This window comes from Perca fluviatilis, chromosome 6 (assembly GCF_010015445.1).
Source record: "Perca fluviatilis chromosome 6, GENO_Pfluv_1.0, whole genome shotgun sequence".
Classification (NCBI taxonomy): domain Eukaryota; kingdom Metazoa; phylum Chordata; class Actinopteri; order Perciformes; family Percidae; genus Perca; species Perca fluviatilis.
Window position 1 is genome coordinate 12,439,580 of NC_053117.1, and position 23,228 is coordinate 12,462,807.

The 23,228-nt window shown below is 38.4% G+C and overlaps 1 protein-coding gene across 1 annotated transcript in view; it reads right to left on the reverse strand.

Annotated features, from left to right (window-relative positions):
- Nucleotides 1–23,228, reverse strand: part of LOC120561038 (voltage-dependent N-type calcium channel subunit alpha-1B-like) — a 261,579-nt gene that overhangs the window by 145,873 nt on the left and 92,478 nt on the right. Inside the window, exons 5-7 of the mRNA XM_039804005.1 lie at nucleotides 17,450–17,541; nucleotides 11,438–11,590; nucleotides 684–871 (exon numbers count right to left, since the gene is read on the reverse strand). Of these exons, the coding sequence (XP_039659939.1) occupies nucleotides 684–871; nucleotides 11,438–11,590; nucleotides 17,450–17,541 (433 nt within the window). The remainder of the gene's footprint in view (nucleotides 1–683; nucleotides 872–11,437; nucleotides 11,591–17,449; nucleotides 17,542–23,228) is intronic.

Consider the following 23,228-nt stretch of genomic DNA (forward strand, 5'->3'; position numbering starts at 1 on the left):
CCCACAACCTGTACGTCCGATTATGAATGTAGCTAGCTTGCTATCTATGTAGGAAGATGTTGCCCGGTGCTGCCGTCATGGAGGGGCATAGGGGGGCCACGAGGCGGACAGCAGCCCTCTGCGTCACGGGATGCGACAGATGACCCCTCCATTCCAAATTGCATACTACATGCTATATATACAATAATACTAGTAAGCCAGAAAAAAATGAGTATGTTCCAATAGTATGTCAAGTGCAGTATGCCAGAAATATATAACCATATAACCCCTCGGCCGGAGCAATGTGTAGGTCAGGAGGCTGCACTGTTAACATTAGCCACACTGCTAAGTCCTTAGTTACAGGAGGGTGTGGTGGTACTGTACAACATAAACTGGGCTATATGGATTATCAGTTTTTGGCAAAATGCTAGAATTAGAAATAAACTGAGGACTAATTTATGACAAGATACTTTCTCTAATGCCTGAATTGAACTGAAAAAGACATTGGACTTTTGCTGATATCATGGATGATTTCACACGAGTCGTGGAACTGCATTAGATAAGGTAAGACCACTTTATGGTTAATTTGGGCTTATAAAGTGTAGCCTACTTGTGTTTGTTATATGTGGTACCAGCTTGCCTTGCATTGTGCTTTACATACAGCATTTAGGCCCAGATGTGGGGTTTTTTGTAAGTGGACTCACGTTATAGAGAATGTCCACCCATCCCTCCATGGTGATGCACTGGAAAACAGTGAGAACAGCGAAGAGGATGTTGTCAAAATTGGTGATGCCATAGTTGGGTCCGATCCAGTACTCCCTGCAGGCAGTGCCGTTGGCACAGGTCCTTGCCGGAGCCTCCAGGCCACAGGGGAAATCTGCAGCTTGCTCGTCTACAACCACAAACATACACACCACATGCAGAGGTATTTTTAAGAAGGCTGGGCAAGTATTATGTAAAAGTACCTTTGGTTACAGATACAGAAAAACATGCCATCTTATGCACAATATATGGGTTCTACTACAACGATACACAAAATGGCCACATTCAAGCAAATATATTTCCTGTTATTATTCACAGTAACTTACTGTTAGATTTCAAGTGATGCTGGCTCTTCATTACTGATACAAACAGTAACATGTTTGACCGAACGTTATGCTCAACGTCTGCTATGATCCACATTTGTTATTTATCATTGCACTTTATTTACCTAATGTTGACACTGTGTTTGTCCATAGTGTCATTCTTCTAGTAATCCCTCCTCTGAGGGTTCTATGCAGTATCTGAGCTGTTCCTAGGACTGCGCTCTTTTGAAAAGAGGTCTCATATGCTGTTCCTGGAATTTGCTTGAGCCACTGTCCTAGTTTTGGGGTTTACAGCCCAGAGTGCTCTGAGTTGACAAATATGCAGTGAAAAATCTTTTCTTGTAAACACCATTTGCGAAGACAAAATACACATATTTATGTAGTGTGAAATCTAATTATTTTAATCAAATATAAGGCGTCACTTATTTTGGTAATTTCTTTCGACGCTTTTTGGAACATTTTCACATAGTAAATGTGTTCTATGGTGTGACGTAAAAAAAAAGTCTTTAAAAAATGTAATCAACAAAATGAACCTTGACTTCTAATACTTTTAGGACTCAACACCAAAAATATATTTCTTAATTGAATTCCTGTGTATTTAATTGAATGGAATTTAAAAACACAATTTCAAGAATTGTTTCTAAACAGATGCTTGACCCAATGTCATTTAAGCATTTATTAAGCATATAATTACTGCAATTTTCATTTCATTTCAATTCAGTTTCTGTCGTTCCTCCTCCTTTCTGTGTCTATACTTCCATGCCCTCTGTCTCTTAGTCATAACATTGTCTCTCCCTTTCCGTCTTGAAAAAATATATAACGTTACTTATTTTCATTACACTTTTAACAGTTGACAATATTGTAATTAATGTAATAATTGCATTTAAAAACACTGAAAATTGTCAAAAATAAGAATAAAAAGGCGCTAAAAAATGTTTTATTATTTAAAATGCTTTTTAAAGAGACCTTGCGTGACATCTGTTTCAGCCTTTTGTGTCGGTTAGAGAACTGCAGTGGGTTCCATAATAACGCGTTAATGACCATGTCATACCGGGGTGCGATATTTTTTCTCCCACTATAGCCACACCAAGACCCGCCCTTCAATAGTTACTATTGGCCAGGCGTCCATGCTTATGCGAGGTAACGTAACCTGATTTGTACAGGTCCTATCCCCTGACCAATCGGCTATCCTAACCTTAACCACTTGAGGTGAAATGCCTAACCCCAACCAATCAAGCTGCTTTGTAGGGCGGGTCTTGGCGTGGCCATAGTTTTTTTTTTTTTTTATTCACTCTTTATTATATAACAATCGTACAAACAATCAAGGCACAAAGTGATAGTACATTTGTCCAAAACGTGTCAACAGCTTTGACGTAGAGAAATATATATATAGCAAATAATACTAAAGAAAATAAAATTAAACTAAGATGCTAGGGGTCTTTTTAGTCCATAAGAGAATGTAAGTCCAACAAATATAAGAGTCTTTCGGCGTTTTTCTCTGTCATATATTTTAAAGATGTAACAAAAAGCTTAAGATCATTCTTCCAACCAATAATGTGGGGTTTGACTTTTAAATATTTGCACCTATGGATAAAATGTTTACAGTGCTCAATCAAGATATTAACCAAGAATTCTAAATTTTTATCCTTTAAAAATATTCCAGTTTTAATTGACATTTCGTTTAATGGGTGTAGCAGTATATCTTTAGTTTGAAGCCAGTATTGAAAAGACAGCCACAATTCATGAATTGGTTTACACTGAAAAAAAACATGTTCGACCGTCTCAATATCACTCTCACAGAAAACACAGGAATTACTCTCCCAATTAAATTTTACATGTAAGAAGTGGTTTGAAGGATAAATATCATTCGATATTTTAAATGTCACTTCTTTAGCTTTTGGTGGGAGAGGATACGATAGGGATCGTTTCCTAATCTTTCTAGCCTCCTCGTCACTGTAATCTCGGAGAACATATTTTCTTTTCAGTTGGAAAGGATAATATTTAATACATAACACACTCTTGACAAATTTGTTAGAGAACTGCTTTCTGTTCAAACTGACACCTTCAACACACAGAGGCCTCATCTCTGATATAACATTTGCACGCACTAAAAGTTGTTGAGTCATTGTTTTAAAGGGACAAGGGATGGCTTTTATTACTTTAGTGTATTCTCTAAACGGACATTGAAAACTAAATTTGTCACAGAATCCTGTATGATTTAAAAATTCTCCAGAATCATCCATTAATTGAGACACATTCCAGATTCCTTTTTCCATCCAAGTCCCCAAAAACAATGACTTCCTATTGGATAAAATGTATCAGTTATTCCATAGGGGTGTATTCTGGGGAGTAAAATTATGTTTAAAAATCAAATTCCAATAGAGGAGAACTTGCTGGTGAAAATCTGATAATTTCGTTGGCAGTTTACATAAATCATAATCACATCGTAATAAAAAATTAATACCTCCCAACTTCTTGAAAATTGCATCCGGTATGGTGAACCAAAAAGAGCGTTCGTTTGAAGTATATGAATTCAGCCATTTTAACTTAAGAACACCGTTCATAACCAAAAAATCAATTGCATTTAGTCCACCTTCTTCAACACTCTTAACCACATCCGCTTTTCTGATATAATGACATTTATTTTTCCAGATGAAGTTAAAATTGGTTTTGTTGATAAGTTGAGCCATTTTATCTGAAACTTCCAATGATAATGCAGGATATAAAACTCTTGAGAGGCCTTCCATTTTAGATAAAAGGACCCTTCCAAATATGGTAATGTCCCTTTGTAACCATGAATTAAGAATGGCTTTGTATTGCTCTACTCTTTTATGAATATTTTCTTTCTCTCTTAATTCTTTGTTTCTGGTAACAGTTATACCCAAGTATTTGACTTGTGATTTAACCTTTATGTTACAAATTATGTGAGCCGGTTGATCATGCAAAGCGAATAATTCACATTTATCAATATTTAATTTCAATCCTACTGATTTAGAGAATTGACTAATAGAGTCTAATACTTTGGGGATCTGCCTTTCATTTTTCAAAAATAACGTAGAATCATCCGCAAATTGGCTAATGACAATGTGTTTGTCCAAAATGTTTATGCCTTTTGTACCATTATTTTTAATCATAATGGACATAAGTTCAGCAACCAAGATGAATAATAAAGGGGAGCTGTTGCAACCTTGTCTAATGCCTCTCTCAACTTTAAATCTCGGACAGGTACCATGTTCCAAAGCTACACAACTGTTAATGTCACTGTATAACATGCCAATTAGATTTATAAATTTCCTACCAAATCCAAAGCACTCAAGAGTTTTTAGAATAAATGGGTGCTCTACCGAATCAAAGGCTTTGTAAAAATCAAGAAATAAAATAAATCCACTTTCTATAAACAGATGACTGTAATCGATCAGATCTAAAACCAGCCTTATGTTGTTGTGGATAGATCTCCCACCAAGAAACCCAGACTGAGTTTCATTTATTATCTGGGACAAACCTAATTTTAGTGTAGTTGCAATACATCCAGAAAGCAGCTTATAGTCGGTGTTGAGTAATGTAATTGGTCTAAGATTATCTAGTATTCTTTTATCTTTGCCAGACTTTGGAAAAAGAGTTATCAAACCTTGTTTCATCGTTGGCATCAAATGCTTATTCTCTATGCATTCTTGCAGTGCTTTGAACAGCATATTTCTAATATCATTCCAAAAAAACTTATAGAAGCTAGCGGTGAGTCCATCAGAGCCAGGGGATTTGTTTACTGACAATTTCAAATTAACAGCATCTAATTCTTCTATTCTTAAATCTGATTCACAAATTCCTTTAAATACATCATCAATGGTTGGTATGAAATTTATGACTTTGTCAAAGAAGCTATTGGAATCAGTACAGGAGTATGCAGATGTATAGAGCTTACTGTAAAAGGTGAAAACTTCTTTTTCTATTACTTTAGTTTGATTACATTCTATTCCCTCTATCAGTAAGCTTGTTATCGCCTTCTTTTCCTGCCTTCTCTTTTCTAAGTTGCAAAAATATGAAGTGTTTTTTTCTCCCTCCTCAATCCATTTGGCTCTTGACCTTACAAACGCACCTTGAGCTCTTTTGAAATATATATTTAGGGCCCGAGCGCTGACAGCGGCGAAGGCCCTATTGAAACTGAAGGAATTATTCTTTCTTTCTTTCTATTATTCTTTTTCCCGTCAAATTAATTGGCTTTTTGAGGGCCTTAACATATTCAAAAAATCACCAAATTTGGCGGTCGCATCAAGTCTGGTGAAAATTTACGTATTTTAAGGGTTTCGGGAATAGGCGCATAAAAATGGCTCGCTAGCGCCCTATTAGAAAGTTAAGAAAATTGAGCCCCTGCAGTGCGTTTAACGTAGACTCACGAAACTTGGTACACATATGTAACATGTCAAGACGTACAAAAAACTTCATTAGAGCCATACCCTAAACCCAACAGGAAGTCCGCCATTTTGATTTCAAAGTTCGAAATTAGTGCGATTTTGGCCATTTCCACATGTCGTACTTTAACGAACTCCTCCTAGAGATTTCATCCGATCAACTTCAAACTCGGTCTGTGCCATCTTAAGATGTTAAAGATGAAAAGTTGTTAAAAGAAAAACTTTTCGTCATAGGGCGTGGCCTTGGCGGGGCGGCCATTTTGTGCATTTCGTCACCGAAACAGGAAGTGGGTGTAACTCGAGTGTACGTTGTCCGATTACCTCGAAACTTTTCAGGATTCATAAGAGTCCAACCCTGAGGACAAATAAAGGCCGATATTTACTTAAAGTCATAGCGCCCCCTAGTGCAGGGCTCGAGAGTGCGACCAATTTGTAAGGGTGCGACTAAGATTTTTCCTAGGTCGCACCGGTGCACCTAACGTCCTCGCATCCGCTGCCTCTCCACTAACGGAGCGATGTTGTTTATATCGATATGGTTTAATGTTGCGTTACATGACCCATTCCTTCTGGAAAGCCGGGCCTGTGTTTGGATTTGGATCTCTCCTCCGCGCAGCCCCGCCCCCATTCACTCACACACCGGCCGGCTCACCTGCAACATGGAGAGACACACCGCGCTGGTCCAAACTCCCGACATTTGTCTACAGTTTTAATTGTTATTAACACAGCTGTATATTGTTAAGTATGAGAGGGAAACCTGTATTGGTACCAGTGTTTCCGCTGGTAACTCTGTTACTGCGGCCGCCACGGCGAAAAACACATTATTAAACTAAATTCAGTTCGTTGAGTAATAGCGTGACGGAGCATGCTGGATCATAGTTCATAAAAATGCAGCGCAGTGACGATACAGACATTTCATAGCCTACACAAGACTGGTGTAACGCCGCTAATGAGTCAGCCGTCACTCTCTGAGTAGCCTAGCATACGCTTCAGTCCATCGCACTCCCCCTGTCTTTCGGTCGTTCTTTTTTTTTTTTTTAGATTTCGGCCTTTATTTTGATAGGAAAGCTGAAGACATGAAAGGGGAGAGAGAGTGGGGGGATGACATGTACAGACATGAAAATCACTCACCTTTCGGCGAAATTCGCCGTTTTGAAACCAAAATAGGTGACCTACGTGAATCGTGTAGATTTGATGAGAAAATGTTTTAGGGGGAGAGGGGGGTGTAAGTGCACCGGTCCGGGTGCCGTGTATGACTATTTTAGAAAAATAAATAAATTAAAAAGTCCACATGGGATTTGTTTTAATGCGCTGGATTTAACCATACTGTCTATGGATTTGACCAATCATCGAACTTCCACCAACCTTCTGCAGCGCATGTTCAAGGAAGCGCGCGGGCGGCGTAAGACAGTGCTTGCTAGTCATTAGATGCTAGTCACAAAGCTTCGGTCCGTGCACTCTGTAATGCGAGTACGTTACCGCGCGACCCGCTACCGTTAAGACTGCGACTGTTCCTTTACTGACCGACCGTGATACAAACAATACGTGTGCCGCGTTCATAGCGGATCATGATTTGTAAAAGCTATCTGAAGCCCAAACTGCCTTGATAAAGCTGTCTGTTTGGAATCAGCATGGCAGGTATTTAAACATAACGGCCTTGTCCCAGAGTTTAGACTTCTAGCTATATGAAAAGATAAACAATGCCACGTTTTTAATAAATGTAAATAAAGCAGCTAATATCAGCATGGACAAAATCATCAATGTACTAATTTGCTTTTTTGATGATGACCTGGCCAAAGTAGTAAATTTTAGTTTTCACAATGATTCATTGTAGGATTATGATATTATTGCAATATGTAAATCCACATTGACTCTTTATTTAATATATGGTTGGAAGAAGTAAAAATGTATCCAAAACTTTTTAGTCTTTAAAAATTATGACTTTTATTATTGTGTAATGTCAGAAGGACTTTAACTGTTTTGCCAGTCAAATTAACTTTAATGAGTGCATATTGAAATATTACACTGGCAAAAAATGCATCTCAAAATGCATCAGATTGATGCTTTAAAATATGGAATATTTAAAATTTTCTTCTGGGGGGGGCATGCCCCCGGACCCCCATAGAGGGGTAATATCCTTCTCACCTTTTTCACCCCTGACCCGTTTTCATGCCTGTCATATAGGAAAGGGCTGCAGGTCGGAGTCAAACCTCTATATTTACCAACTGAGCTATCCGGGCGTCCTCTCTCTCTTTTAATCAGTCTGTTATTGTTGTTGAAAGCTTATGAAGGAGCTTTCTCAGGCTATTTATTTTAGATGTGTTGCAGCTGTATATTTTCAAACTGGTAAAGAAAACCCTGTCTTTGCATTTTATTTTAATCACAATCTGTTTTAATAAAAGAGCTTGTGAAAAGTGGCTTTGACTTAAAACTGAACATTTAGCCCACTTTGTAAAAAAATACAGAGCTATATATCGTGTATCGCCATTCAGCGTTACGGCGATGCGAGGAAAAATTTGGGTGCACCTAAATTTTGTGCTGGTGCACCTAAATAAAAAAAGTTAGGCGCACCAGTGCAACCAAGGCAAAAAGTTAGTGTAGAGCCCTGCCCTAGTGGCAACAGGAAGTAGGCCTAAAAGTCAAGGTGCTATACTTTAACAAACTCCTCCTAGAGATTTCATCCGATGGACTTCAAACTTGGTCTGTACCATCCCAACACCTTAACGATGAAAAGTTATTAAAAGAAAAACTTTTCGTCAGACGGTGGGCGTGGCGTGGCGTCCATTTTGAGTGTTTAGCGATGAACAAAGAAATTGTTGTAACTTGAGTGTACGTTGTCGTATCTGCCCGAAATTTCTCACGATTGACAAGGGTCCAGGCCTGAGAACACCTACAGGCCAAAATTGACTTTCGGTCATAGCGCCCCCCGCTGGCAACAGGAAATGCGCCTTACATGACAAACATCATCCGATTTACATGAAACTTAGAATGTGTGGTCTACATGTGATATTGAGCCGCCTCCTATAATATGACCACACCCACTTACTCAGGCCACGCCCCCTTTCATAACATTTGAACCGTTTAAGGTAGTCTTGTGTGAGGTGTCATTGAACTCAGCAGAGACTTCTTACTTCAATGGTGATGGTTTGGCCCGCCCCCTATGTTTAAGCCACGCCCCCTTTTATAACTAATGACCTGTTTAATGTAGACCCTAGTGTGAGGTATCGTTGAACTCAGCAGAGACTTCCTTCTTCATTGGTAATTGTTTGGCCCGCCCCCTATGTTCAAGCCACGCCCCCTTTCATACATGCTGACCCATCCAAGGTAGAGTCTTGTGTGAGGTATCATTCATCTCAGCAGAGGCTTCATTTTTAATTGGTGATGGTTCGACCCGCCCCCTATGCTTTAGCCACGGCCCTTTCACAGCTAATGAACCGTATGACGTAGAGTCTTGTGTGAGGTATCGTTGAACTCGGCGGGGAGTTCCCTTTTCATTGGTGACGGTGTGTGGCGTCTGAGTGCCGCGCAATTGCACGGTCGCAAGGAGCGGCATCCGCCGGTAACCCCGACGCGCGCAGAGGCGCGAGGGCCCGTCCATCGCTGCTCGCAGCTTTAATATCTAATTGTGTTTGTAATTTCATTAGTTTCTCCTTGTCTTCACTACTCAATTCAGGCCTACTACACCACTGGCTGATTTCATAAAACAGGTTGTTTTCCTCTTTTTGCCTTTTCTTATTAAGCTCCTTGCTAAACTTTATAGAAAATTCTCTAACTTTATATTTTACATATTCCCACTTATTGCAATAATTATTTATGGATTCGGTAGCTTCAATTTCATTAATTATTTCTTTTATTTTTGAACAGTAGTCCTTATTTCTTAGCAAATTAGTATTAAATTTCCAGTACCCTTTGTTGTTCTTTTTCCTACAAGTTGAATTTAGTGTTATTTCTGCTAAACAGTGATCAGTTAAAGGGGCTTTAGACATTGAAACTTGAAAGGCAGATTCTCCGAATGAACTAGCAGTCAGCCAGTAGTCAATTCTAGATTTACATGTACCATTGGGTTTGTACCATGTGAATTGTTTTTGGCGTGGCCATAGTGGGATTCGTAATTTTGCTACCGGGGTCATACCTAGCTAGCTAGCTAGCTAGCTAACCTGTCATTAGCAGTTAGCAGTTAGCTAGCTAGTATTTGCAAAAAGAAATTCATAACTGTGTACTTTACCTACAGTTTTTATTAAACAAAATATGTATATAATTTAGAGCTGTCACACCAAAGGACAACACAACACTTTTAATCGTGGTTCAAAAAAGTTAAGTATTTGGACACTCACCGTACGCACATCATGAGCCACAATACAGGGGGCATCAGTAGTCAGTAAGATGATCATGGCTTTTAATGGGGTCCTTTAACTAAATAAAGTTATCTGTGGAATTGCCCGATTAAAATCAAGATATGGTGTGTTGAAGTAAAAAGTTAAAACTATGCTTACGTTTTGAAAACAATGTACTTTAAGGTAAAAAATGTAACTTAAAAAATGTAAACTGTTGTGTAACTGAGTGAAGGAATGTTTCAATACTGATTAAGCCTAATCAGCATTTGTCTGGCTCACACCTTCTCAAGCTTCTAAAGAATTGATTAGGTCATTGCTGTTATTTAGCATAAATGTAAAAGCGCTAGAAGACTTCCCCTGTTGAGCCAGACGTGATTAATACAAAGAACGAGTTTTGCTGTAGTTTGGAAACAATTGACACCGTCTCGGTAAGATCCTGTGACCGGGTGTAGCCTCAAGACACTGATTGGGAACGTACACCTTTTCTTTTGAGAGACATCAGACCAATAGGGGAAGATTTCATTTTGAGGAACCACCCAAGTGGAGGGAATAAATGTGTGATCCGGGGAATGTCCATTGGCATATGTCTCAGGACTGTTCTTCTGTAACCCCGCAAGGGGAAGCATGAGATCAGTCCGCTGTCAGCTCAGTGTAACATTTGTGTTTTCATGTTGTTATATTAAACCTTTTTGTTTAACTTTCAATTCGACCCAAGCCTCTCCTTCCTTCCTCCAGAAATCAGAACGAACGCGTCTTTTAGAGAATTCCTAAGGTGTCACACCGCAGGACGTGAAATGATTGCAATTTACTAAAATATACACTTATGCCTGCCTGAACATTCTTATGCTTTTCTTTCTAATTCATAAAAGTTGTAACCATGCTTGAGGCGGTCACACTAATGACAATTTTTAGATTTGGCTACAAAATTTAGTTTTTATATATCAACAGGTCCTTGTAAAACAAAAAAAAATGTTTAACCGTTCACTGCATTTTAAATCATGACGATACAAATTATATTCATTTTTATCTTGTTTGACACTGAAAATACCATGTCACTATGAATTAAATATATAAATTGAATATATATTAAAATTTTCTATTCAATTTAAATTTGTTTTACAACTTTCTAATGAAGAAACAACAGATATATACTTCAGAAGGTGTTTAGAGCTGAATATTTTAGACCAGTAATTTTGTATCTTCAAAAAAAAAAAAAAAAAGCTGTGAAGCAGGTCTGTCATTTGTCTCTTTTTTGATCACATATAATATCATAGAGAAATGTGAGGCTAATTGGAATGTATCATAGAAGAGGGTATCTTTTAAAAAAAAATTGTTCGTCACATCTGTCATGGGGAGTTGGAGCCTTTTCAAAACTTGAGTGTAGCCTATACATGCATGTATATTGTTTGTGCTTTGCAGAAACCTCAATAAGTTACTCAACAATGTGATGTTTTTGACAGCTGGAGCACAGTAAACAAAGAGCAGAAATGGATCAAGTTTTATGTCACTGTACAATTAATAAAAAATGCCTAAAGATCAGCCCTGTGTGCTTAGCAATAACATAGGGATGATTACGGTCCTATGAACTTGTGCCTATACAGCAATAACTTGTTTCCCTTGTTCTCCTCTTGCTTACCTGTGTCTATTCTGAAGCAGGTGCGATGGAACTTGCCCATGTAGAAGTCGAGGCCGATGATGGCAAACATGAGGATGGCGAAGAAGAGCAGCAAGCCAATCTGCAGCAGAGGTACCATGGCTTTCATAATGGACTTCAATACCACCTGAAGACCTGATGCAGACAAGAGAAACATGCTTTTGAAAAATGTTATTTTAATAATTAATAATTTTTTGTTTGCCTTTTTTTGGGGAGTGAGAGAGAGAGAGAGAGAGAGAAAGCAAAGGTCCCTTGAATTATTGCCGGATCACAAAGGTAGAGATTGTTAAATCCTAGTATTTGCATGTCTGTAAATGCAAATATTTGCAAATTTTGACACCCTCTGTCGATTTTGATGTTCATCTAGGACTGCAGCCTTCGGAAATATGACAAGCAACAACAAGGCAAACTTCTTCAAGGGAGCTACTACGAGGAAGAAACAAGCTAGCATTAGCCTCGCCACGGCTCCACTCTCGGCCCAGACCATGGAGCTAGAGTCTCCTGCAAGCACACCTGCGACTGACGACGCCCTCTGAGCCGCAACGGAGGAGAGTCAAGGGAAGCGATAGCAAAAATGATGTGTTAGAAAAAAGAAAAGATAATGATGCTACTCTCCAGATAGTGGCAAAAGATGTCAATACTATAAAAGGCGCCACTAAAGAACTAAAAGAGCACGAGTGGAAGATATAAAAGTGAGGCTGGGAGAGGCGGCGAACAGCGTATATCAGACATTGAAGATGCTAGGCGCCGCTTTACTGAGGCAAAAGTGAACAAATGCGAGGATAGGCTGGAGGTGTTATGGTCACGGGTGGAAGACCTTGAAAACCGGAGTAGAAGAAATAATGTACGGATTATTGGACTTAAAGAAGGTGTGGAGGAGCCCGGAAAAGTGGATCAATATGTGCGGAGATTCTGGATAAAGCATTTGAGCTTTCGGAAGCGAATTTGAAATTGAACGTCGTCGTACGCCCACCGTACCAATGCCGGGCCCTAATGAACCTCCCAGGGCGATACTTGGTCCCGTTCTCACGTTCATCTGCCAGGGAGAGAAAGTATTACGAAATGGCTAGAGAGAAACGGGGGATCAATTGGGAAGGCGCTAAACTTTCCTTCTTTGAGGACGTTACGAGGGAGTTGGCGGAGAAGAGAAAAGCGTTCAATTCGACGAAGAAGCGTCTTCACGAGCTACAAGTGAAGCATAGGTTGGCTTATCCTGCAACACTTATTTTTACGTGGAACGGACACTAGAAAACGTTCAAAGATGGAAAGAAGGCTGAGAAATGTTTGCAGGAGTCAACTTAGAGGAGTGCGGGACTTAATGTAATATAGTGGAGAAGTGTTTGTCAACTGAAAACTTAAGGTAACAAACAATGGGTATATCGGGGTTAAATGGGCTGTGCGGCCGTATGACTTCTAATGTGTCTCACGGACCAAGTAAAGTTTCGTGACTCAAGCTATAGTGAGTTTGAGCTTGGTAGGACGGAAGAGAGGGGAGGGGGGGGAGGCGGGGGGCGCTTAGCAACATTGTTCTGGGTTGCTATGCAAAGAAGGGTGTTCATTCTGTTCATTTTTGATTTTGTTAAGACAGCTAGTTTGAATGGGCCAGAGGTGTTTGGTAATATTGAGTGCCTATATACATGTGTGTATATATATATATAGATATATCTGAGATGTGTAATGGTTTTGGTTTTGACCAGGGTTGTAAAGAGTACAGGTTCCATGTGTCCCTCTTATTTTTATTTATTTAGTTTATTTTTATTTTTGTTTTGTTTATTTGTCTTTTAGATAAAGATGAATAGGTACATTAAAATCATATCATGGAACATAAAAGGATGTGGGGACCCAGTTAAAAGGAGGAAGGTTCTGACATACTTAAAAAATAAAAATACAGATATAGCATTTATCCAGGAATCTCACATTGTAGGAGAGGAAGAGGCAAAAAAGTTTAAAAGAGATTGGGTGGGCACAATCTTTCATAGTTCATACTCAAGCAAGCAAAATGGTGTTCTGATCCTTATTAATAAAAACTTAAGCTTTGTGATGCTGAAAAAATATAATGATAAGGAAGGGCGTATTATATGTTTGGAAGCTTTAATTAATGGGGTTAGAATAATTCTGTGTAATATCTATGCACCTAATAAAGAGGAACCAGATTTTTCACGGAATTAATAAGATAATAGGTGATCATGAAGGGCAGGTTATATTGGCTGGGGATTTCAATCAGGTGATGGATGGGATAATTGATAAGAGCAAACCCAGGGGTAGGTCCTCACCTAGGGACAGAGAGGCTATTCATTTGATGACGGAGGACCTTAGCTTAGTAGACATCTGGAGGATAGTTAATCCTAGTTCAAGGGATTATACATTTTATTCTAATTGTCATAAAACATATTCAAGGATAGATTTCGCCTTAATATCAAAGTCCTTGGTAGATGCAGTGGTAGGTTGTGAGATTGGTACCATTGCTATTAGTGATCATGCCACAGTAGAGTTCGCAAATTGATTTAAATACAGAAAAAACAAAAGGGGTCCGTTGGAGGCTCAATACTATGTTGTTGCAAAATAAAGTGTTTAGTGAGGAGTTAACAAAAGATCTGGAATTTTTCTTTGAAGTCAATAGGGTTCTACAGATAAAGTAGCCACAGTCTGGGAAGCATCCAAAGCATATATAAGAGGAAAGATAATTGCATATTCGACAAAAGTTAAAAAAAGTAGTTTAGAAAGAGAAAAACGTTGGATAAAGAAATCGTTGAATTGGAGAAGGATTTGGCAAGACAATATTCAAATGCTAAATACCAGACTATTTGTAAATTAAAATATCAGCTAAATGATATTTATAATAAAAAGGCTGAATATGCATTATTTAGGCTTAGAACAAAATTTTATGAGGGTGGTGAAAAGAATGGTAGATTATTAGCGAGACAACTGAAGCAGAAAGATAACTTAAATAATATTTCAATGATTAAAAAAGATAACCAAGTGGTAACCTCATCAAAGGAAATAAACTCAATTTTCAAATCATTCTATCAGGATTTGTATACTTCTGCTGGGGTGCTTAATGAGGAGGAGGTGGAAAAAAATTTCTCAGGTCTACAATTACCCACTCTTTCTAATGAACAAAAAATAAGGCTGGATGCACCTATAAAGGAAGAAGAGGTCAGAGATGCTATTTTATCAAGGAAAAATGGGAAGTCGCCAGGCTTGGATGGCTTCCCAATTGAATATTATAAGAAATATATTGATATTTTGGCTCCAGTCTTGCATAAAGTTTATCTTGAGGCACTAGAAATAGGCTCCTTACCGGGTACATTTAATGACGCACTAATATCTCTTATTCCTAAAAAGGATAGAGATATTTCCGATCCAGCGAGTTACAGACCAGTAAGCCTGTTAGGAGAGATTTTAGTTAAGATTTTGACAAAGGTTTTAGCCTCCCGCTTAGATAAGATATTGCCGAATATTATTAATGGGGATCAAGTTGGATTTATTTAGAATAGGTGTTCGGGTGACAACATGAGAAGATTTATTCATCTTACACATAAAAGTAAATCTAGTTTAGACCAGGTGGCAGCCTTCTCGCTTGATGCGGAGAAGGCTTTTGACCGGGTAGAATGGGGCTTTCTTATGGCAGCCCTTTTAAGGTTCGGCATTGGGCCTGGATTTTGTAGATGGGTGAAAACTATATATTCCAGTCCGAGGGCAGCAGTTCTGACAAATGGATTGGTGTCAGATTTTTTCCATCTCTCCCGCGGGACCCGTCAGGGGTGCTCTTTGTCCCCACTACTTTCCACAATATTTCTGGAACCACTGGCTCTAGCTATTCGCGCTAATACTGATATCAAAGGTGTTCACGCAGGGGGTACAGAACACAAGCTGTTTTTGTACGCCGACGATATCTTAGCAGTGTTAACTGATCCTACGCAATCTCTACCGGCGTTGCTCACATGTGTTGAGTCATATTCAAAGTTGTCAGGTTATAAAATAAATTGGTACAAATCGGATGGCATGCCGCTTTCAACAACATGTCATTCTAGATACATTACTGCATTCAATTTCAAGTGTTTACCTTTGGGTATGAAGTATTTAGGAATATTATTAAACCCAAACCTAGAGGACATTATGCTTTCAAATATGGAACCTCTCCTTCTAAAAATCAAAACAAATTTGGATAAATGGGGAAAATTGAATCTTACATTATGGGGTAAAATTAATGTGATTAAAATGGTGGTGGCACCGCAGTTCAATTATGTGTCCATGATGTTACCTGTAAGAATTTCTTTACATATATTTAGTCAATATGAGAAGATAATTAGACAGTTTCTGTGGAACAAGAAGAAGCCAAGAGTTAATATAAAGAAAATGTGGGCCCCTAGAGACATTGGGGGAATGGCTCTTCCAAATGTGAAACTGTATAACTTAGCATTTGAAATGTCAAGACTGGTCAAACACTGGTCAGGGTCGGACTCTGAACTGAGCTGGATTAAGATTGAACAGGAACTAGTGAGCCCGTTTACACCCTTGGATGTTCTCTCACAGGGATCAGCTAACAGTGCACAGGACTTTCATCATAATCTACTAATCTATAAAGTACTCATGTATTCTAAAGCTGTCTGGGCGGAAGTACAGAAGATTTGTGGAGCATCTCATTTAAGACAACCTTATTCCTCGATATGGAACAACTCTACTGCACGGATTGGGAAAAAAACTGTATATTGGAATGAATGGCTTGTTAAAGGCATACATAGAATAAGTGATCTTTACTCAGAGGGAGGGTTTATGTCCTTTGTGGAAATAACCCAAAAATATGGTCTGATTAGGAAAACAAATTTTTGGAAATATTTACAAATAAGGGATTGTATTACCAAAGGAAAATTTACTCAAAACACAAATACAGTGGTGGAGTTTTTAGAACTGTCTGGTTCAGAACATAGAGCAGCTGTTTTCTACAAATTATTTAACAATTAAAAAAAAAAAAAATATGTGAAAATTTGAGAACCATCTGGCAGAGAGATCTGTGTTGTGTCATTGGGAAAGAGGATTGGTGCAAAATTTTGTCACACTCCAATAAATATATAAGAGAGGTCAGGGGTAAATTTACTCAGTACAAATTAATACATAGGTGGTACTTCACTCCTTCTAAACTTCACAGAATGGGAATTATGCCCAATAATATATGCTGGAAATGTAAATCAGATCAAGGGACATTTTTGCATGCTATTTGGGAATGTGGGACAGTTTACCCCTTTTGGCAAAGAGTTCTGGACAGTATAGGAAGGTGGGTTGGCTTGACAATACCCATGTCACCAAGATTGTGCTTATTAGGGGACCAGTCGGTATTACCCGGAGTTTTGAAGTATGATTTTGTGGTTATAAAGGTGGGTGTGATAGCAGCTGCCCGAGTGATTCTCAGTGTGTGGAAGGAGCCATCTCAGCCAGAGTTTAATAGGTGGAAAGAAAATATGCTGAAAATTGTGTCATATGAAAGATTCCTAGCCAGAATCAATGATGATACAGAAGGATTTGACAAATCTTGGGGATGGGTTTTTGACTGAGGTTGATTGATTCTTTTTTTTTTTTTTTGTACTTGTCTTTTGCTGAGTCTATTAGTATTTTTGTGATGTTTTGATGTATAGGCACTTTATAATTTGATGTTATGTCTTTTTGGTATGTCTGTTGGTAGTGGTTAATGATAATTGGCCCAAAATGCAAAGGTGAATTTATCATGCTTAAAAGCTGTCTTTTTTTTTTTTTTTGGGGGTGGGGGTGTATTGTTGTTTTGTTCAAAATGTTCAAAATCAATAAAGACTTCAATAACAAAAAAAAAAAAAAGAAAAGAAACAAAGTGTTAATTAGCAAGTTTCCAGTCTTTACGCTAAGCCGGGCTAAATGCGCCCTGACTTTAATTCTGTTTCTGGAATATTTTTGATAGTGCTGTATTATTATCAGTAACATACTAGTTACAAAAAAATTTGTTAAAATGTGAAGTTAACTTACTTGGAATGCCAGAGACCAGTTTGAGCGGCCGCAGTACTCTCACTGCCCTCAGTGTTCTTAGATCAAAATCCGCCCCCACAGTGGCCAAGATCCTGCACACACAACAACAGCATGGGATCAAGATTACAGGTAGCCTACATGTCATAGTCAGCAGCTGTTTGTCTAAAACACATCTGCGGGAAAATATGATTTTAGGTGCTACATGTATGATTTTAAACAGCAGTTAATCATTTAAAAGAATTTATGAGGCTGGTAGACAAACTTGAAAAGACAATGGTTAGTAAACTGATAATATTTGTACCAGTGTTGCTCACAATTAGAACATCTCATATTATTAATAACAGCTTTGAAAAGATATAAATATCCATAAATATTACTCAGTACATTGTACTATTGAACATTGAAATATTACTGCATTACTGTAACTAAATTACGAAATATTGTTTAATGATGCAGTATGTTGATGACCAATTGACCGCACACGGACAAATTCTGGTTGAAAACCTGAGACTTATCAGGGTTTTAAACAGTATTTAGTCATTTTAACAAAATCATAACTTGTAAACAGAAAGCACTCAGTTTTTAGCTTCAACCACTTTGAGATCATTTATTTTTAAATGGCAGCCAGCAAAACTACGGCGTAGTCTACACTACAGCACACACTACAGCGAACATGTACACTACAGCGTACAATTGATGAAGTGCAGATGTTCTTCTTTTTGGTTGCTGATGAAAGGATTCAACGAATGTCGCTTTGAAGATGATCATAAAAGACATTATCTCAGGACACTTTACAGATACTTTACAGAAGGTTCTCTGTATTGCTATTGAGGCCTAATTCAGCTCACATCACTTGGTTGCAGATGAAAGGATTCAGCGAGTGTTGCGTTGAAGATGTTACAGCAGTTTCCCATGCTATGGCAATGAGCAGAGAATCCTGCCTATTATGCGCAGTGGAAAACAAAAACAGAAAAGTAGTGAATTGAGTCGAGCAGAGCCGTACCATTGTGGCGTTCATTGTTTGTGTTTGTGCTGTGTCATATGATTGGTCGCTTGTATTTCCATGTAACAAAAACAAGTTTTAGCTCCTTTTTTTAGTCTAGCTTTTAAACTAGAGTAGTTCCACAACTGATACAAGTATCTGAAAAGCCTCCGATACCGCCTAAAATGCTGGTATCGGTATCGGCAAATACTGGAGTTTATGAACAATCCGATACCGCCCTGAAGACATCTACTTTAAAGTAGTTTATTTATGTTCTTTTTCTGTTATGACTCACTGTCAAACTGGATAATAAAAGAAAGTTCTGTTGCGTTCATTGTTTGTGTTTGTTCATGTTTCACAAAGAGTTTAACCTGAGCAGAGAATGTCTAATAAGGGGAGAACTTCCACTCTCAGGAAAATTCCGGGTTGGTACAATGGGGCTTAATAGGGAGTGAGATAGGGAGTGAACAGGCTCTCCATAGACAGGCTCTGACCTGAGCCAGGCTGTACAACAATGATAGTAAAATATATGTATATGCATTTTTTTAACCCTCTGAGGGCGAAGGACATGCTGGAGCGTCCAACGATGTTTGGACAACAGACAATACTCCTACTCAAAAAACAATGTTACAAAATTGTATTTTAGACATTTATTATACATTTATTCACTATTTTATTCATATATCATACTACTTTTGTTAACCTAAGACTTTTGTAAACTCATTTCAGGCACTAAAACAATGTTTTTACATTTTCACCTTTACGAAATTTGAGGAATTCCAAAAAACGAACTTCAACTTTTCAACTTGAGGACCAAATTATCTCATTGCTCTAGGATTTTGTTCTAAACATTTTGATATGCAACACATGGGGATCAGGTTATGTGCAAATACCCTTAAAAGGAGATTTTAAGAAGATATCTTAAAATCTAGAAAATGCCCTTAGATTTTAGAGGGTTAACACACTGGTATCGGTACCAAAAAAAAAAATTGTATCGGAACGTCTCTATTAAGAACATCAATACATTAGCATGACAAAACGTACTTTCAGACAGCGCCACCTCAATTGTTTCCACTGTAGACACAAATCCACCAAGGTGGATGGCAGCGGGTAGGGTAGACAGGGCAACTGCAGTTGAACATGTAAACAAGTATGGCAATTTGCTAGTTGATGACGGCTCAATGCAGGAGCTATTTTTGACTGGAATTATCATACCTCTTCGCCAGCAGTTAACAATCAATAGTCAAAAGGTTTTTGGATTATTGAAGTTTTACAAAAAAGTTTAACTCAACGTCTGCTTACTTTTTCGAGAGCTTTCAATCAGGAGCTTTTATCTCATAGTCTTGTGCATGGAGTTTAGTTGTAAAGAAGATTACTTAGTTGTCATTATGTAACCTAAGAGTAGGAACGTTTTATCAAACTACTAAATATCCACAGTCAATAATGAACTTTTGCACTCAATCAGCTTTACAGTTTGTTTATCTGGTCTGAGCCAATTAATGGTTTGTATGCTATTATTGAGATAAACTTTCTGTATTCTTATCATAACTGCTAACCATTTTCTTGACTCTATTTGGCTCTGTGTAACATTTGACTAGGTTGTATTTGACTTCCTGGCACAGAAATGTGCAGGAAGTGACATCAGAACAAAAGGAGCCTCTCAGCCATTATCCTCTGGGACAGCACACACTGAATATGGTTTAAATAGGTAAGATTATGGGCCAAATATTGTGTGGGGCAATATTCCTCCATGGATATGTCCAGTGCCCTGTGTGGACTTGTGGAGCAGAAGAGAGGATTGATTGAAATGTGGATAGCATTGGATATTTGGTTCAAGATTATGTGTAGAATTATTAAAAGTATAAGCAAATATGTATTGATGGATTTAAAGATCCAGGGAGTGGACATGTAGGAACAGGAATGTACAGACCTGAGATTGATATAGTCATAAGCAAAATAATTAATGATATCTGTATTTACAGCAGAAATAGTTGCTATAATTGTAGGATTTCAATGGATAGAAGATAGAAGGCCTGAGGGAGTCATTTGTTTGTCATTAACAGTCTATGGTGTCTCTTTCAATCTGTGCCACAAGTCAACTGATTATAGTTGTGTTTAATGTCATTAGACCAATATTAGGAATCTGAAACAGCAACATCTGAATGTCATCAAACTCTCTCAGTACATTGACGTTTTGTAATCCTATACCATGACCATTTTGTGTCGTCAAAGTAGGCCAACAAATTATGTGTGGGATAAATAAAAGTCAAACTCGGAGAAAATAAGCTTCATATGTTCTTCACATCAAATCACCAGACTTTTGCTGCAACTCACTTCATAACATAACCGAGACTAAGATAACAGTAGTCGCCCGAGAGAAAACGAGGAGCAGCACCTTGCTGCAAAACATTTAATGGCCATATGGTCATAACAATATTGTATAGGCTACCATAAGACAAAAATTGCGATTCTGGGTCGACACAGACATACCATAATATGAGTCTAATGAAATTAAACACAACTATAATCAGTTGACTTGTAGCACAGTTTGAAAGAGACTGTTTGTGCTGAGATAGGCCTACACATTCTTTGTATGAGATGGCCCACAATAACAATGATAAATGATCACGTTTGTGCATGACTGATGTGTTTCATTTTTACCCCCTAAACAGAATAAAGTGTTAAGTGACTGTTCGTTATTTATTTCAGGGGCCACTGGATGAGTTTTGGGATCTTTACTCAAAATAGACCTGACCACCCTGACCACCCTTTTTTCCATATCATTTTGGATGGTCATCCAAAATGATATGGAAAAAAGGGATGACCCTCCCCAACAATTTATTGATGCCTTCTGTGCTGGTTTGCGCCATAGACAGTATACAATGGACCAACAGATCCCGTTGCTCTGGACGGAGACCAGTGAAGGCTATTAGAAGAACTTTTCCGGTGATCTCTTGCTTTACTGAGCAGCCTCCAACTGAGAGAGACAACGTAGATGTGACATGAGCAACGTGTCTGAATGTTGTAAGTCTTCTGGTAGCTGTGCCAAGAGAAATCTCAATCATTCCCAATCTTACACAGAGACAGAGAACGTATGCTATGTCGTTCTCAATAGCAAAGCACTGCTACAACACACACAAGTTCACCATAATCTACAAAAGAACTACTTACATGTGCGCCCTCATTTAGAAGTCTCCCAGCTAATCCTGCCTTGTAACTGACCAAAGTTGGAGAAACAGGCTCTCTTTTACTGTCTCTAGAGTTAGCTAGCTGACATGATCTACATCTGAACTACTGAGCATGTGCGAGTGCAATCAAAGATAGTACAGAAGAAGAAGATGAAAAGAGGTCTCACTCTGTAGCTAAAACAGAAACCAGGTGAAAAGAGGATCTACAGCAGTGAGAGAGAGCTGTGCAACAACAATCTGGTGTTTTTTGAAAATTAAACCATGTAAACCTATTCTGGTACAACCTTAAAATACAGTTATGAACCTGAAAATGAGCATAATATGGGCGCTTTAACATTAGTAATTAAACCTAAACAGCTCATGTAAGTCGAAACTGCCTGCAAGCTTCTCCTGTACTATATGGTAATTCCTCTACTATGTGACACAATCGTTAGCCTATTTTTACAAAAACGTCTGCTACGGAGCCATAACGTGAGGTACAAGGTAATGGAGCCTTTTATATATTGTCGTGTTTCTTTAGAACTAAACAATGGACAAACAGAGTCTTTAAACACTTCAGATGTAAAGTTATTCGCTGTCAAGTGACGTCAAAATGAATGCTAGTCATTGGAATGCTAACGGAAGGTGATACCTTTTTAGCATCAAAATGGCGCCATAGGAGGTTCAAGTTCTGAAGCGAAGCTTAGCCACTTGGAGCTGCGCATTCCAGACACTCGCTTACCTCTTTGGTTTGTGCTTGACAAATACATACAGGTAGCCATTGTTTTTCTACAGCCATGACATGTGACTAAACCTCTGCATTCTCATCTTACGCATCACACTCCTCTGTTATGGTGTGGTGGCCATTTCAGTAGATTTACTCACTAACATTGTTGTGGAAACACAATAAGCATGGAAACTAAATGCACACTTCCTGCATTACTGGATTACTTCAAATACTAAGTTACTCCTCTAGTAAACTAGTATTCACATGAAATAAAACAATAAAACATTGAGTCCATTCAGCAAGGCACTCTTCCTCAGTCATTGTATATTTTAGCATAGGTAAAGCTGCCGAAGCTGAACATTAGAGGAGCATCTCGCTGCAGCCTGCAGGAAGGTGTGTCAGTACCCGATCCGTTCCACCGGCACGATCCGTTCTGCGCATGTGCAAGATGACACGTATGCCATGACGTATGCGCAGATGATAATACTGTTTTACGACCTGCCCAATCTGTTCCACACTAGCACCGGGATAGCTAACAGCTAATTCGGCTAACCGCTAGCCGACAGCCTTCAGTCTAAAATAACGTATGCGCAGAACGGATCGTGCAGGCAGAACGAACAACTAGATTCAGTCTAAAATAACGTTAAGTCAAACATAATGGGAAAGCAGGCTACAGTTAAATTAAGACTTTACAGTAATAACAAAAAAGACAAGTATTGAGTGATTGTATTTTAAATGAGCACAAGTAGAACTGACGTAACAGCTGTTATATATGTTAACGTTTATTTTCAAGGGTCTTTTAAAGTTTACATGCTGTCTCAGCGAACGGTTAGACTAACGTTAGCTTCCCGGTGGAGGCTAATGGCAGACCGCTATAATCACCTAGCGGTCCGCCGAATTAGC